Genomic DNA, 18,261 nt, shown 5'->3' on the forward strand with positions numbered 1-18,261 from the left:
GTTCTGAACAAGTCTCTCCTTAGTTTCCAAGCATTGGATGTTAGTTTTCTCCTCAGGCATGGCTGGATACTTTTTCAAGCTTAGGTCCTCACACTGGGCCTCGATGGGTTCAGACATTGTATAAGATGATTCCACTCTTCCACAAAAGTCTGTCCCTGCAATGAGCTTCCCATTCTCACTCCTTGTCTCTTTACCTGAAACATTAAATATAATATCACTAATTATTTTTTGGTGTTCAGGGAAAGAAATCTGCAAATAGGAGGAGATACTTAAATAAAACCATATATATAAAAATTGTTATGTGTGTTTTATTTGCATGCATGTATATATACAACATGCATGTAGTGCCAAGGAGACCATAAGAGGGTATCCAGTTCCCTGAAACTGGAGTTACAGAATGTTGTGAGTTACAATTTGGATGCTGGGAACAGAAACCAGGTCCTCTGTAAAAGTTTTCTTAAGAGATGAGATAAAACATCTCTTCAATCCCCACACAGTAAAAAAACAAAACAATTTTGCTTGTGATTATTAAAAATATATGTATGGAGTGATTTACGAGAAATTGTGGTTTTGTTTTCTGAGATACAGTTTCACTATGCAGAATAACCTGGCCTAACCTAAACCATGCAGCAATCCTCTTCTCTCAGCCTCTCAAGTCCCACAATTACAGTCATGTGCCAGCACATCCAGCTTGACATCCAAGAATTGTTAACCATATTGGCTTTGGGGAAGGGTAGGGGTTGAGGTGAGAGGTCATTTATTTTAAATGTTCTAAACTTTATTATGTGACCTACATCACACATACAGAAGCTACTAAGCATGACTGCATATTCTTGATCATGATTTGTCACCTAGGAAACAAAAAGCACCATAAACTAGGTCATCTAAGGACCATCAAGTTAAACAGGGAAGGTACTTTGAGAAATGAAGATGTGTTAGTATAGTGCCAATTTTATCACTGAGTAGTATGCAATCTTGAAAAAATTGTTTAAGTCCTTATCAATAAATCAACAGTACCAGGATCATAAGACCTTGAGAATAATCATTCACAGAAACCTCATGTTGAGATATGAAGTGTTCCCCTCAGAGGAGAACAGCAGGTTTTCTACCCTTTTCAATTGTTGCAAGGTTTTCTAATATTGAACCGGGAAGCAGAGGGCAGCTTTAGAAGTAAGAACACCCAGTTAGTAGTAGGTACTGTTAACTCAAGGTAAGGACCTGGAACAGATTCAGGGCACAAAACCTGACTCTTTAACTATGGAAAGAGAGAAAGAAGCCAGAAACTGGAAGGTGACTTCCCATGAGAGCACAGGTGAGGACACTGACCCAAACAGTGAGTGAGTGGGGGGGCCAGGAAGGAGGAATGTGAATGAGGCAGGAGGGACCCAGAAGAAAGAAACTGGAGGGGAATGTGCCTGAGAGTGGGAGGCACAGCATTATTCAGTATTCCCTGGGGGGAGGGGCTGCTGTATCTCTCTATTCCTCTTCCCAAATTGGCCATAGACCTTCATGTGAAAAAACAGAATAGCATTACCCAGTTCGCTGGGATCTAAGTGAGGGGAGATATCAATACATTTGTATTTAAGTGACAGAGAAGAATACAAGGTAACTTAGTGAAAGTATCAAAGACACTGGAGAGTTCAAGGCCAGCTGATCTACACAGCAGTAGTTGAGACCAGCCAGAGCTACACAGGAAGATCCTGTGTCAAGAAAAGAAAGAGAGACACTAAAAGTAAGAAACAGAACAGTAATAAAGCAGAGCCAAGCAAACTGACATGACCCCACCCCCAGCACTGCAGGTCACAGAGACTGGAAGGAGACAGGAAATGAATAAGGGAACTCTGCTGAGATTCTTTGCCTCAGGGAAGAGCAACAAGTAGGTCCAGCTCTACTCCTCCTGGGTGTGCTGTTCATTAAAATTGTTTAGAGTTGTAGATTGTTTAAATCTTGACTGTGCTACTAAGTTTATTATATCTACAAACAAACCAACCAACAACAAAAAACCAAAACCAAACCTTCACTGACTAGAGCAGCTACAGTGCAGATTGTGTATACAAATTAAGCCACAACAGACCTGATAAAAACAGACACCAAAATACTAAGGGTGCCAAGGCAGAGATACTGCTTGGCTTACCATAACTCAAATGCAAAAAAATACCATTTTGTTCTGACCTCTGTCCTCAGGCTTCTGAACTGCATACTCAGGCTGCTCCTGTGCTTCTCTGTGAAGGGCTGGCACTCCAACCAACACAGTCGGTCTGGTTTTTTGGGCTGAGTCCTAGAGATAAGTACAGATAATTAGGAAACTGGTTTTTAAAAACACTTCAGTGTCAGAAAAGAGAACCTTTAAAGAGGCTAAGAGGCACAACGGAGAGCCTCCGAACACTTCAGCCTCACAGGGGATGGCAAGGGCAAGGCAAGGCTGACACTGACCAGCAGTGAGCAGTGCCCCACCCACAGCTGTGCTCATGTCCACCTATGTGACCTGGGGGCTCACTTCTTACTTTCCTGCAAATGGGCACCTGTACCCCTTACCTTCTGCTCTTCTGCTTTTCCACGGTCCAGCTGCAAATCTTCCAGTATTCCCACCAGTTCCTCCCCAGTCTCTGGGTGGTGCTCGAGCACCTGGACCTGCAGATCTCTTGGCAGGATGGTCAGGAACTGCTCCAGTACCAGCAGCTCCAGGATCTGCTCCTTGCTGTGGGTCTCAGGCCGCAGCCACTGTCTGCAGAGCTCCCTGAGGCGGCGTAAAACCTCTCGAGGTCCAGTGCTTTCCTCATAGCGCAGCTGCCTGAACTGTTTGCACAATGGCTCCTGCCCAACGCCTTTTCTGTCCCCTTGAACTTTGAATCCCTGTTCCCAAGCACAGTAGTTTTAACAGTGGCTTAAAGCACACACTTGGATCTACAACTATATCTCCTTGGCTACCTTAAACTTTGAGTCAGATTTCTACTCAACTCTGATGTATACCCTCATCATTTAAGAAATGTCTCTCTGACAACTGGCGAACAAAGCTTGATAGTCCATAATTTCTCTAGCCTTGCTAGTAGCCCCACTCCTCTTTTCTTTTTTCTTTTGTGATGCACTCTTACTATGTGGCTCTGACTGGCCTGGAATTTGGTATATAAACCAGGCTGGCCTCACAGAGATCTGTTACTGAGTGCTGGGATTAAAGTCCTATACCACCACACACAGCTTCTAGTCCCCCTTTTAAGGCTAATGTCACCAAGATAAGAATAAATTATTTTCAAGACACAAAGAACTCTGCAGACAGATCACCCATGATGGGATTTACTGACCAGCACTGGCTGCCTCAGACATAATGACTTTGCTGGAGGTATCAGGACTTTACAGAACCAGCATTAAATAATGACTGATCAGTTTGTCCAAAAACAGATTGACAAGGACTGCTATTTGCTCTCCTTCACCCCTTCATCTCAGCTTTTGTCCTTTCCCCATTTAATTCTGAGTCAGGGCAATGAAGACAAGGAGGGCTAAGCACACTGTCTTCCTGTTTCTTACCAATATGGACTTGCTAAGTAACTGATTCTTATCTTGTTTCACTACCAGGAATCTCTCTCACTGGACTGAGTGACAAGTCACTAAATTTAGTCTGTTAGGACCCCCCCAAGGCCAGACCTCTGATACCATGAACAATAGTGATTCTCTCATTACCTGAAGCTCCTCCTTCAGATTCAGGGGAGCCAAAGAGTATGCACGCTTGTTAGGGTGGATCTGGGAAGAGGTATGTGTGGGAACAGAATATGATCAGAACATGTTGAAAATTCTCAAAGAAGTTAAAAAAAAAAAAAAAAAAGAAAGAAAAGAAAAGAAGAAAAACACACATGAACACACACTTACCAAGGCCAGTGCCATCCCTTGCTTGAGGCACTTTTTTGGGAGACTTTTCTCTAGACTGTATCCTGAGAGACACTCCTAAAAACACAAGTCACAGAAACAGCCTTGCTAGTAGTAACAACAGCAACAAGTGATCTTTCCTGAGGGTTGTTTCCTTCTAGCCATTTGTGTTCTCCAAAGCAGCTACTCCTAAGAATATATAAGCAAAGTGAGAAAACTTTTATAGGGTTGCTTTTGGGAGCCGACTTTTAGCAGAAAGCGGCTAGAAAGCAGCTAGAAAGCAGCTATCATCTTTGCAGCCATCTCGAGCCACATACCCTGACAAGAGACTTGTTTTTCAATAGCCTACAACAGCTGAGCACACTCTGATAAACATCTTGTTTATCCCACATAGCTTGTTTTGCTGTTTAGTGACCCCAGCTGCATGGTGCACGTGGTAAAGTATCTTCAGCTGTGTTCTCCTGCTACTGCTTATAAATACCCAGGATTTCCTTGCAAAGGAGACAATAAGGAGGAGACAATAAGATAGAGAATATAAGACAGTAAACAAGACTTGACTACAGACCCTCTGGCTTGTCTCTCTATTCTTCAAGTCTCTTCCTCTTCTTCCCTCCACTCTCTCTCTTGCTAGACCCTGACCCTAGGACTGGAGCAACAGAGCAGTCTGGGACATTTTGACCCCCAACATGGGGCAGAGTGGTCCTCAACAGGTTGCCACCCAAACTAGAAATTGAAATAGATAAAACTCTCAAATGATTCAGTTGAGAGCCACAAATGAATGCTAAAACCACTGGGTGACGAGGGAAGAACAGAATGTTCTCGTGTTAACTACTCTGTTGTGTATCAATAAAGAGAAAAATAAAAGTATCTGGCAGTTGCAAGTGTAACCAAATGACCAAGTGTAGCAGCATCAATAGTAAGGCACCAATGCCAAGTACCCTATTACCTATGGAACACTTTTAATAAATATTATTTATCATGAATTTACTGAGGAAACTTTCTGAGAAATCCAGAACTCAGTCCATCTATATAACAGACATGAATCTAATTCCCCCAAAGCAAAAAAAGCAAAAAAAGGTCTATTTGGAGGTTACTGTTTTAGATTAAGGAGACATAGCTAGATGAAACACTTGAAATCTGATGCTTGCATTAAAAACAAACACCAGACATTTACAGCAGAGATGATACTTCAGGTCTATATCCCAACACTCCAGAAGCTGGGCTAGGAAGCTTACAGCCTAATAATTAAATTTAAAAGCCATTACTAGTATTTGTGATGTGGTCTGAGCTGAAACAACCCTCTCATTCCTACCTCTCAAGTAGTAAGGATGTGAGAGGCTCCGAGCAGCATGACCTATTGATAGAGGCTTGAGAAAGTTCAAGGAAGTGATATTTATTGGTCAGAAAATATCAGGTTGGTACTGTGGTGATTAGTTTATAAGTCACCGTGAGACACAGGTGAAAATATTTCATCAAAATTATTTTGGATTTAATATTTAAGTTAATAGACTGTCTAAGACAGAGTTAAAACAGGCTAGCCTTCATAACGGAGTAGGCCTTGCCGCCAGATCAATAGAAGATCTGAGAACAAAAGGACTCATCCGCTCACAAAGAAGAGTAAGACTTCCTCTCTAGTAGCTTTCAAGTCAGATACTAGTGTTTTACTTTTTCCTTCAGCTCTGAAATGAGAACTCAGTTCTTCTGGATCCTAAGTCTCTTGCCTTCAGACTTGAACTAAATAACCAGCTTTTGTGGGCCACAGGTCTGTTTGGCTTGCACTAAAATGAAATTATTTGCAGTTCTGTTTTTAGCTTGCTAATTCTCTCTGAAGATCTTAGGACTTGATAATCATGAGGTACTCCTTGTAATAAATCCTTGGTTTTTTTCCTACTCTTTTTAAAATTAGCATTTATTAACTATGTACAACAATGGATTTCATCACGACGCGCCACACACAATAATCCTCTTCCCAATCTTTCAACTGTCATGTTTTCATTTTAATAAATCTGTTTTTAGACATCTGTTGACCAAAGTCAATATAAAAATTGGTCCTAGTTCTTTAAATGTATCTCATAAAGGGGCTGAGGAGATGGCTCTGTGGTTTCTTTCAGAGACTACAGTGAGGCTCCCTGAACCCCTTCTGGGTGGCTCACAACACTAGTGACTACAACACCAGGAGAGCTGAGTACCTTTCTGGCTTCCAAGAACAACTGTACTGGAGTGCCCATACCTGGGCATAAATAAATAATTTAAAAACAAATCTCTTTTTAAAGGCAGTAAGAGCTCTGATACAGGCATAGCACAAAAATTAGTGGTGACTCAGTTCTACAAAGTGATTAAATATATATACATACACACGGTAGTTTAACTTGACTTTGTCAAGGAGCTCCAGCTACCTTGACATTTAAGCCAGAAGACTGACCATTTCTCCCTGCCTTCTTTCATATTGTGTGTGTGTGTGTATATATATATGTATGTATGTGTGTGTGTATGTATATTTTTTTAAAAAATGTGGTGTATGGATGTTTTGCCTACATGTATGTCTGTGCATCATCACATGTGTGCCAGAAGAGGGTGTAGATCTCTTGAATTTGGAGTTAATAGTGGTTGAGCTGCCCTGTGGGTGCTGGGATTTGAATCTGAGTCTTCTCGAAGATCCAATAGTGCTCTTAACTGCTGAGCCATCTCTCCAGCAGCCCTGAGTTCTTTTGGTTTTATAGCTTCATATCCCTCATACATACTCTTCTTATATTTTCTTGATGACATGCTTGCTTTCCCACTCAGAATACTTGAATTCAGTGGTTCTCAATCTATGGGTTGTGACTCCTTTGGCAAAGCTGTCTCCAAACATATTTACATTACAATTCACAACAGCTTCACCATTACAGGTATAAAGTAGCAATGAAAATAATTTTGTGGTTGGAGATCACAACACGAGGAACTGTATTAATGGGGTGCAGCATTAGGAAGGTTGAGAACCACTGCTCTAAAGCTGGTCTTCCTGACACCAAGTATTTCCAACATCTCAGATCTTCCTAAGGGGGAAATGAAGCCTGCCGCATACAGTGAGTTGCCATCACCATCAAGTTTAACACATGTAATATGGTCTAAATCTTTCTTATGCTTTAACGACCAAACTTGTGTTACATTTGTTGTTGTTTGTTCTTGGTTCCTTAAATATGCCGCTCTTACAGCGAAAACCCTTAAACTTTGTCTTCTTATTGATTAGTCACAGCTCATGTCACAACCAACAAGCCAACAGAGCTGCTCCCCCCACCCCTGTGTTCCCCTTGCTCACTCAATCTCCACAACACCCAAGAGCCACCTCCAATCTTACACTACAGACGAAACTTGGTGAGTTGAGGAATTTATGATTTTACACAGGTTTCAAAGCTAATCTTCAGGTTTTGTTTTCTTTTTTTGCTCCCCCCCCCCCCTCCCGTTTTCTCTGTGTAGCTCTGCTAGTCCTGCAATTTGCTCTATAGATCAGGCTGGCTTTGAACTCACAGAGATCTTACTGCCTCTGCCTCCCAAATGCTGGGATCAAAGGCGAGCGCCACCAACACTGGACTGAACTTACCTTTGATCCCCCCACTCCTTTTTTTAATTATACAGACCCAAAATTGTGAATTTATTTTTTTCCTTCTCTCTTGTGTGAGTGCATCTGATCCAGAGGCAAAAGCTATGGATCCACCTAGCCACAGCTATCACAGCAGTCAGTCTCCATTTCCTGCCAGATTTCCTGCCAGTTTTCCTTTTTCCCAAGGATCTCACTCCCTAGTCAACAATGGGCAATTCTCCTCCCAAGTGCTAAGATTATAAAAGTCAGTCCCTATGCTCACATGCAGGTTTTTAATTGCACCCAACTTTGATTTGCAACCCATTCTTGATTTCATTTCTGCCCATCCTTCAATCTATCCACATCATGGATGTCCAGTTACAAAACCTGTTACAGTATGTCCTTCTTTCTTTCACCCCAAGACCAAATTACTCACACAAACCAAATGCCCACTTTGTCCGCGTACTTATCCTTTGTGGAAATCTTATTCACTGCGCTGGAAATACTCTGGTGCTCTCTTTATTCCGTAAATAAGACAGACAAGCTCCAGCTTTAGGCCCTCTATATTCTCTGTTCTCTCACGTATGCCTTTTAAAGCGGCCTACGTCTACCCATCTACTTTGGATTATCTACTCAAATATTCTATTTACTTACAGTGATAATTACTTAACTACTTAAACATGCAGAAGCCACGTGTGGCAGCGCCACCTTATGAGCTCAGAGCTCGGAGGTGGGAAGATAAACAGGCGTTCAAATCAAGAGTATCCTCCGCCACATGAGGCCAACATGGGCTTCACGAAACCCTCTCAAAAAAACACACACAAAAAAAAAAAAAAAAAAAAAAAGAAAGAAAGAAAAGAAAAAAAGAAAGAAAAGGGAAAAAAAACCCCTCACAATCACAACAAAATAAAAGCAACAGAACCCAGGAGTGCTGGCAATAACAGCATTAGAATGCTGAAGCAGGAGATATTCTGGAGTTTGCGGTCAGCTTGAGCTACACGGTGTGTTCCAGAATAAGCCTGCGCAACAGCAGGAACTGCCAAACAACTACGTCCTGAGCCTCCTCCCTCTCCCATGCCCCGTAGCTTCTGTCACGCACCAGCTTCTGGTTCTCCCAGCTCCAAGGTGTGGTGAGTTTCTGCGTATCAGTCAGACCTGCCGCTCGACAGCCCCAAGTTTGCGTTCTCTCTCCGCTGGAACCCGATCGCTGTACGTGCTCCCGCCCTGGCCGCAGGGTCAGTCACACGTCTCTCAAAGTCGGTGTTCCAGCCCAGTAGCTTCCGGCTCCGCTCTAGGAAAATGGGAGGACCAGGACTCAACTCGGTGGTGTCCTGACTGGGTCCAAGTTGAAACATTTCGTTTACATAAAACAGATCATTTCATTTGACTGTTTTCACACACAGACGTCATTTCTATGACTAGAATAACAAAGCTCGGGCTGTAATCACAGCCACTAACAAACAGACACAGAAATTGAATCTTTAGGTTAGGCTTTAGCCAAAAGCTGGCATGATCATGTAAATTGGATCTAAAATGACCACTCCAAAGAAGTCACCTTAATACCTCATCTCAAACCATCAGTTTTCTAGAGAACCAAAGTTGATAATTAATGCTCAAGTTTATTCTTCATTTCCCCCACCCTTTCTCCACCAAGTTCCAAATCTCCTATCGGTGCCTTCTTTATCTTGTTTGGCCTGAGTGTGGAGTTTAGAATTTAAAATTCCATGATCTTTGAAGAGAAGATGGGTCAAGATGTGACAATTTTCTTTCTAAAGTGTGTGTGTGTGTGTGTGTGTGTGTGTGTGTGTGTGTGTTGGTGCTGCTGCTGCTGCAGAAGTTAACTTTGTTATCTTATGCTTATCTTGTTTTGACTTCGAACCTAGGCAGCTAACAGAGCTTAGTCTGGCTAATGTCTGGTGGTGTCAGTTATGTGCTCTACAGTCCTTTAAGCCAATGGTGTGTAAAGTTAACTCATAATAAACCTGGCATTAAGATGGTTTGTGTGCAGATTAACTCAGAACAAACAAATCATTTAAGTCCTTCCTATAGTGTCGAACACAAAGTCCCCTATCATCCTCCTCACCCCTATTAGCCATGTACTTTGATAAATAGTCCATAGTTTGAGGTTTATCTCCAATCATTTGAGTGAGAACACACAATAGAACTCCACCCTTTTCATGTAACTGAAAAGACTTTTGCAAGCCTAAAATCCCCACAGTAGGAGCAGATGTCAAATCCCCTTTCAAAAGTTCAAAACTCATAAATATTTCTGGGTCTATTCAAAACTTCATAAAGGGGCTTAGCCGTGAGATCAAAAATTGGGATAAAATTCTACAGTAGCCCAGGAATATGTTCATTGCCTGAGAATTGCAGATTTTTGTTCCCCATTTGTCTAATTGTCAGTTACTTCTTTTCAAGCAGGCTCCTTTTTCCAGGTTAGAGGAAGAAACCCAATAATTTCTCAGCCTGCTGACAGATTTGGGCCTTGCAGGCTAATAGTCCTGGTAAATAGTTTAAAGTCTCCTAGTTTCCAGTTACCTGAAAGTCATTGGCATCCTGCTGCAGCATGTCTCCTTTCAATATTAGGGCTTTTAAATCTTAACCCAGAGAGATGGTCCAGATGTGAGGAGCCTTGCTGCTCTTCTAGAGGACCCAGTTCACCACAGTTAGGCTCTCAGCTTATTATAGCCTACAACTCCAGCTCTAGGGCATCCAGTGGTTCTTCTGACCTTCTGCAGCGGCAGCACACACACACTTAGGAAGAAAGTTGGCACATCTTGATCCTTCTTCTCTTCAAATGTCATTGAATTCTAAATTCTAAACCACACCCTTAGGCCATTTAATCCTCCAAAATTCTAACATCTGTACAGTTTAGAATTGTAAACTGTTAAGTCTGGTTCCAGCCATTCAAAGATGAAAAGAATCCTCTAATTCTAGTAATAAAAAATTGAGGAGTTCCAGGGACTGTGGTTCATCAGACTGTACTGGCTGAAAATAGCAGAGTATATAACTAGCAAAATATTAAGAATTTCCTGCATGTCTTATATAAATGTACTCATGAGACAGGGGATTCTATATGAGTAATATTATTGGCAATACATGAGTATATTACCAACAAGTCCTATTTCAGAAATTAACCTAAAAAAATCTTTTTTTGTTTTTTTTTTTTAAATTGGGTATTATATTTACATTTCAGATTTTATTCCCTTACCCCACTTCCCCCACCACCCAGAAACCTCCTATCCCATCCCCCCTTCTCATGCTTCTATGAGGCTGTGCCCCCACCTACCCCCCCACTCCCACCTCCCCACCCTTACATTCCCCCCCCCCACTCTGTGTTTGTCCTTCATGGGACCAAGAATCTCCTCTCCCACCAATGCCTGACAAGGTCACCCTCCCCTACATATATAGTTGGAGTCATGGGTCCCTCCCTATGTGCTCCCAGGCTGGTGGTTTAGACCCTGGGGTGCTCTTAACCTAAAAATTCTTATTTCGTATATGCCTATATTTCAGATAGAACAAGCTGCCTTGCCTCAAGTTTTTAGACCTTGTGGGACAGAGAATCAAAAAGAGAAGTTATAATGTTTGTTTTTTTTTCTTAAAGGTGACCAGCTATTAGGACTCAATCATGTACTGGTCTAGAAATCAATCCAATATTGGAAATAACTGTCTACACTTGAAAGGCTGGATCTGGACATTTTCAGAGACATATTTGAAAGTTAGCTGTAGTTCACTATGATGTTATGATAGCAAGAGATAAAGTTAGAACAGGATCTGGATTTCAAACAAGGGTTAGTTCATGTTTTAAGGCTCTTGTAATTGTCAATCTAAAATTGGTTTTGTTTCTTCTACAGTATTTATTGTAAGTTGCATTGACTGTATAATTTTCAATTGTGTTAGTGTGTTGAAACCTGGCATATCTGTTATGGGGGTTTATCAACCAGCTTTTGTCTTACTGCCCTGAGTATTAGAAAACCTTGATTCTTTAAAAAAAGCTTGAAAGTGCTGGAAGAAGTGAGTTAAGCTTTACGCAGAAGCAAAAGAGTAGCGGGCTTGATTATTGCTGGTATAACAGCGTTAATTTCATTAATTGCTAGCACCACTGCTTTTGCAATAGCATTGACACAAGGAGTTAAGACAACTATTTTTGTTAACCATCTAACAAAAAAAATGTTACTAATGTATTGAGTATACAAAAGGATTTATATAGGTATCTGGAACAACGGATGATGCTCTATAACCTATTCAAATTATCTGAAGAAGGTTCAGGATTCAAGAGTTAGGAGCCATCCCAAGTGTCATGACAAATAGTGTTTACACTATTACTATTACAGTGTGTAGTACTATTACAGAGTAGTGTTACATCTAAAATTTACAATGAGTGCCATTATAATTAGAAAAAAGTTTAAAGACACCTGTAGGGTATTTGGCATAATCCCAACACCTCTCTGGATGTGCCAACTTTGCATAGTGAGATTATGAATTTAAAAAAATGCTGCTCTGTTGAGCTTTGATGCTTCAGATAATGCTGATAAAGTTACCCATGGCCTGAGGTCAATATTTCCGTTTTAGCCAAATCTCAGGAATGGCATATATAGCTTGGTCATGCTAGCTCTTCTTGTCCTGGGAATACTTTTATTCCTGCCCATCATGTTAAAGCTTGTCTCTAACTATACCAACAGGCTAGCAGCCAAAGTACATGACTTGAAACTGATAATGGACCCCCCAGACAGAGTTATTAATTTAACAGGCTGGCAAGCCAAGGATGGTAAGATTCTGCACAGAGCCTTACCAACCTAACACAGAAGTGCATTGCTTATGATAATGCATATTCTACAACGGGTAAGGAAGGCTTTCTTGTCAGAATGGCCTAGAACAGTCTCAGTCTGGTTTATGCAATAAAAAGGGGGAGACGTGGAAAGCTTTGTGGGCTGCCTGGCAGGAATCTGTCATTGGCCAAGGACAAGGAAATGGGCTGTTTGGAAGGAATCTGACATAGGCCAAGGACAAGGAAATGGACTGCAGGCAAGAATCGGACATTGGGCTGGAACAACAAAGTAATTTCAGGCAGAAATCTAAATCTTAAGCTAGAACAAAGAAGTAGGCTTTAGGCATGAAAATGACTTTGGGCTAGGACAGGGAAGTAGGCTCAGATATTTTGATCATCCTGATAATCCCTTAGAAATAGTGATCACAGGAGTGATCACAGGACTCTGTTTATTGTCGTGCATGTTCTTTGATTATCTTCCTTGTTCCTAGACTATTTGCATCTATTGTATTGCTAGTTCCTCAACCTAGAACTGACCTTAATACTTGCATGTAATTTAAACAGTATAAAGGCAAAAAGGAGAAGGAGGGATGGGATAGGGGATCAATGGGTGGGGAAATGGGGAAGGGGAATGGCATCTGAAATGTAAATAAATAAAATATTGAATAAAAAAAAAGAAAAAAAGAAAATTTGAATTACCAGTCAGATTTTTTTTTTTTTGTCTCCATTGGATCTTAGTTAGCTCCTCAGATTCCTAGACTTCAGGATTTATTTCAGTTGGGATCTCATCAGGCCATACCTAACAGAGCCTTCTTTCAAAGTGAATCACCAGGAGTGGTGTAAAGGACTGATTCTCAACCTGTGGGTCATGACCCCTTTGACAAACTTCTGTGTCCAAAAATATTTACATTATGGTTCACACCATTAGCAAAATTACAGTTATGAAGTAGCAATGAAAATAACTTTATGGTTGGGGGTCACCACAAGTGAGGAACTGGATTAAAGGGTCACAGCACTAGGAAGGTTGAGAACCACTGTTCTTGAGGAACCTGCAGATGCTGCTGGTCTTCTGGGAAAAAATTAATTAGCAGTACTTTGTGGTATCTGGGAATTTGTATTATAGAGGAATTTGTGAGTCAACTAGCTTCCTGGGCAACTAGGGATTTTAGTTTTCTTCTTTTCTGGCCTTGTTTCACATCCACCCACCTCTTCATGATTGACTTTACAATAGGCTTGCTGAAGATCTTTAAGTTTTTAAAAATGATTATTTATTGTATGTGTGTAGGTATTTTATCTGCATGCCTGTCTGTGTATCAGTTGCTGCTAGGTGCTCAGGGAGGTCAGGAGAAGGTATCAGATTCCCTGAGATACAGGCAGTTGTGAGCCACCATGTAGGTGCTATGAATCCAACTTGGGAGGAACAGCCAGTGCTCTTAACCACTAAGCCATCTCTCTGGCCCTGCAATGAAGAACTTCTAAAGCCTTACTGCTGTTTCCTTAGATTCCCAAAGTCCTTTCTTCTTGGAAGACAATGGAGGTCTGACTCTTACTGAGCTCCTGGTTGTTACACACTGTCTACCAACAAAGAGGGCTCATGCCCACACTCTTCCCTACTTTGGAATTTCTTCCTAATGTCAGAGATGCTTTGTGAAACAGATCATTCTCACCATCATGACAGTTTCCAGGGCTTCAGGATCCATATTGGCAATTTCTGATACAACTCATAAAATTGTTTTAGGAATTTGCATGGGCTTCATTGGATTTTTATTGTACTGTCAGAAATATGTGTAGTCCTAGATTTGGGACCCCCATTCAAAAGCCATTGAGAATGCATCTCCAATATCTTTCCAGATGTTGCTGCCCAATTCGAATTGAATTTCAGTTGTCTTAGTGTCTGATGGCTGGAGAAACAGTGCTGGTACCCAGTTTCCTCCTCTGGCCTTACCCAGTACCAGCCTTGAGAAGAGGATAGGCAGGGCCTGAGTGCCTCCCCAGTTAGGTAAAACAGCAAAAATGGAGCTCAGAGATCAGTCTCTCTTGTGGGATCATCCAAGTCAGATGGCCCTGTGTCTTTCCACTTTATTTAATGTGTGTTTTATACAAGTGTTTGTTTATGTGTGTGTGCACATGTGAACCACAACATGCATATGGAGGTCAGAGGCCAACTGCTAGAGTCTTTTATCTCTCTACTCTGTGAAGATTCAACTTGGAGTCAGTGTGGAGATGTTGCACCTTGATACTAAGGTTGTAGTCTACCATGTCCAGACTGCTTTCCTGAGCTTGGTGAGGAATGGAGGACTCCGTTTTCTTGAAGTGGGGCAGGCTTCCTCTTCTCTGCCTGATCTGGGGAGCCCAACCCCCAATCTTCTACCTGAGGAATGCCGTATAGTCCTTGGCAAAATTACAGGTTCAACTTCTTCCTTTCTGATAAGAACCTGCTCAGCAAAGACCTGGGATTCTTGGAATGCCTCTCTGTGCAAATGAGGTATTCCCAGAACTTTTAAGCCTCACTCTAAGAACCTCTTATCACTATCCAAGGTTAATGAATATAGCCCTTGATTCACACCAAATAAGATGTATGTGCACAAGCTGTTTCACTGAATCATTGAATATCATAAAAGAGAGCTGTTTCATTGAATATAATCTTTAACACTAAAATCCTTGAGAAGGCCTCTGCCCGCCAGCGCTCTCAGCTGGTTCAGGCTCCTGCAGACCCCACCTTTTTTTTTTTTTTTTTTTTTTTTTTTTCTTTTTCCATCTCTGCAGTCCAACATGGTCTGAACACCCTGAGGGAGGAAGTAGAACTCAGAACCACAGAAATAATTCTCAAACAGCTAAAAATCTCCCAGGTACTACCCCACACTGCCAATCACACCACCACACTATAGTAATGTTTTCTGTTCTGTTCTCTCTCTGTGTTTCTCTCTCTGTGTTTCTCCCCCCCCCTTCCCCTCCCTCTGTGTGGTGTGTGTACATACTGAGAGAAGAGGTCAGCCTCAGATGTTGTTCTTCAGGAGCCATTCACTTTGTTCTTAGAAACACATTCTGTAATTGTTTCTAAAGTCCCAAGGCTTGCCAATTAAGCCGGGCAGCCTCAGGGATGTGCCTCCTTAGTGTTGGGATTCACAAGTTCACCACCATGGCTGGCTTTATGCCACTGTTAGGGTTGCATTTAGGTCCTCATGCTCAGGCAGCAATTCGCTCAACTGAACTGGTTTCCCTGGCCCCCGTTTCTCTGAATTTTGAAAAACGATTTTAGTAAACCAGTATGCATTTCTGACCGAAAGAGGAAGTAATAAAATAAGAACTGGGGGACACTTCCTGTATATAAAAAATGAATTGTCAACCCAAGCTTCCCGTTAATGGTAAAGTATGAAACACCCCCATAAAAATCTAGCTGAGATTGTTAGACTACGCAGGGGTTTGTATTTTGTTCTTCAAAGACTAACATTTTGAAGCCTTATATCCAGCCTGCATTGTTGTTGGGTTGTGTTAAAACTTTCATGAAGAGCCTAATGGAAGAAACCCAGGTCACCAAGGGCTTGCACGCTCTTGAGGGAATATGAGGACCTCAGCTCGTTTTTCTTTCCTGACTGCTATGAAGTGAACATAATGACTGAAGTGTTTATAAAAAGATAAAGAGACAAATAGAGTATGTTTCTGTGGGTGTGTGGAGAGGTATGGGGAAGGGGATGTCTCAGTGGGCCCATGTAGAGGCATCTCTTCCCGTGAGGGATCAGTCACACACCGGTATAATATATAATAGAGTTTATTGAGGGCATGGGGAGGGGAGCCAGGAGGGTAGTAGAGGCAGAGAGAGAGAGAGAGAGAGAGAGAAGAGAGAGAGAGAGAGAGAGAGAGAGAGAAGTAGAGGCCGGCCATGACCACGCGAAGAGAGAGGAAGGGGGGAGGGGACAGAGAGGCAAGAGAGTAAGAGAGAGAGAGAGGGTAAGAGAGTAAGAGATTAAGAGAGTGAGGAGGGGGCAAGCAGCCCCTTTTATAGTGGGTCAGGCCTACCTGGCAGTTGCCAGGTAACTGTGGAGGTGGAGTTTAGACCGAATACTAACAATGACACCTGTCCCCGCCATGATGCCCTGCCTGTCACAGCCTAAAGTCTCTGAAAGTGAGCCTGAATGCAGCTTCCCTACTTTAAGTTGTCACAAGCATTGTGTCACAGTCATGCAAATCTAACTAGGACAGAAAATGAGGTGTAGATTGCTGTGCCTGTTCCTGAAGGAGGGGTGCAGAGCCTTTGGAACTGGTTTGTGGAAGGAAAGCAGCAGGGATAAATTTGGAAAAGCAGGCTTTCTTATAATGTCTGCCCACCACAGGCCAAAGACAAGAATTTTGCCAAATCTGGGCCAGCAAGATGGCTCAGGAGGCAAAGGCACTTGTTGCCTAGCCCGACATACCTGAACTTAATACCTGAAATCCACTTTTGGATGGAAAAACAAAATACAAACAAAATAAAACAAAAACTTATATGCACGTAGAAAATAAATGAATGTAAAAAAAAATAAAAAAGGAATTTTGCCAAATCTATTTTTTGGAGAACTTTGTGACACTTTGCTTTCTGAATGCTAGTATTGCACGTGTGTATTACCAGGTTCAATTCTTACCAAGCTGTTAATAGTTAAGGATCAGAAATATCTTTGTGTTACATATACTTAAAAAATATATCTTGTGTGTTTTCTTGCATGTATGTGTGCACTATGTTTGTGTCTGGTGTCTGCAGAGGACAGAAGATGGCACTGGATCTCCTTAACTGGGGGTATCGACAACTGTGAGCATCCATGTGGGTGTTGGGAACTGACTCCAGGTCCTCTGAAAGAACAGATGGTATCCTTAATCACAGAGCCATTTCTACAACACAGTGCTAGAGATGTAGAAAGGAGAGAGAGAGAAGAGAGAGAGAGAGAGAGAGAGAGAGAGGAGAGAGAGAGAGAGAGAAGAGAGAGAGAGAGAGAGAAGAGAGAGAGAAGAGGAGAGAGAGAGGAGAGAGAGAGAGAGAGAGAGAGAGTCAGGTGGTGGCAGCACATGCCTTTAGTGCCAGCACTCAGGAGGCAGAGAGAGATGGATCTCTGAGTTCAGGATCAGCCTGGTCTATAGATTGAGTTCCAGGACAGCCAGGGATATACAGAGAAAGAGAAACCCCTGCCTTGAAAAATGCCCAAACCCAACCAAACAACATACACAAACACACACACACACACACACACACACACACACACACAGAGCTATCACAAAAATACTTATTTTAGGACCTCTTTATGTGAGATTTTCATATTTTATGAAGTACTGTAATTTTGTGAACTTATACATAATGGTTGATGAGAAAATTATGCTTAAAAATGTACAATTATAAGTTAATCAGCAGCTGTGGCACTAATTAACTTTTTCCATACCAACTAAACTCTGTTTAATACTGGAGAATTGATAAACTTCCGGAATCAGTGGAGTTTGCTAATAACCTGATTCTAAAGTCAAGCATGTGATCCATGCCTATAACCCCAGGTGACCTCTGAGTTGGAGGGTAGCCTGGGCTACAGAGTAAGTTCAAGATTCAAGGTAAGCCTGGGCTATATAACAAAACCCTGCCTCAAAAAGGGGTGTCGGGGTGTGGGGGAGTGTGTGTGTGTTAAAATGTACAATTATAAGTTAATGTGTGTGTAGGTGGGAGGCGACTCTAATGATTTCTTCAAATGTTAGAATTTGTCCTACTTTTATTCTACAACCCACAGTTCCATTATTCCATGAAAAATCACTTCAAAGAAAAAGCTGCTGTCTCTTTATATCATAGCCTCCTGAGGGAAATGGGATATACAATCAAATTACACATCTTTTTAAAGGCAGATGTACCCATCAGGTCACTCTTTGATGGCAGGTGAGCAGGCTGCACAAGAACCACTGTGCACACTGAGAAGCCGGATTGCTCAGATGGCCCCTTTTCTCAAGTGAGAAAGACAAAGATCAGAAAACCAAGTAAAAAGAAGAGAAATGTCTGCAAAACAGTTGATAAGAAGTTAGCTTTTTGTTACTTGAAGAGTTTTTATAACAGCATCCTCCATATAAAACA

At 41.8% G+C, this 18,261-nt stretch overlaps 1 protein-coding gene across 1 annotated transcript; it reads right to left on the bottom strand.

Annotated features, from left to right (window-relative positions):
• Window positions 1-236: 236 nt before the first annotated feature.
• On the bottom strand, window positions 237-8,676 carry LOC117701453 (zinc finger and SCAN domain-containing protein 26-like). The gene is made up of 6 exons (XM_076706256.1): window positions 8,517-8,676; window positions 3,862-3,936; window positions 3,676-3,735; window positions 2,536-2,853; window positions 2,173-2,278; window positions 237-1,700 (listed from the first exon to the last, which is right to left on the bottom strand). Exons 2-6 carry the CDS (start codon window positions 3,874-3,876, stop codon window positions 1,582-1,584), a joined length of 618 nt encoding a protein of 205 aa, XP_076562371.1. The 5' UTR covers window positions 3,877-3,936; window positions 8,517-8,676; the 3' UTR covers window positions 237-1,581.
• Between the last annotated feature and the right edge of the window lie 9,585 nt (window positions 8,677-18,261).

This window comes from Arvicanthis niloticus, unplaced genomic scaffold, assembly GCF_011762505.2.
Source record: "Arvicanthis niloticus isolate mArvNil1 unplaced genomic scaffold, mArvNil1.pat.X pat_scaffold_1097_arrow_ctg1, whole genome shotgun sequence".
NCBI classification, from domain to species: domain Eukaryota; kingdom Metazoa; phylum Chordata; class Mammalia; order Rodentia; family Muridae; genus Arvicanthis; species Arvicanthis niloticus.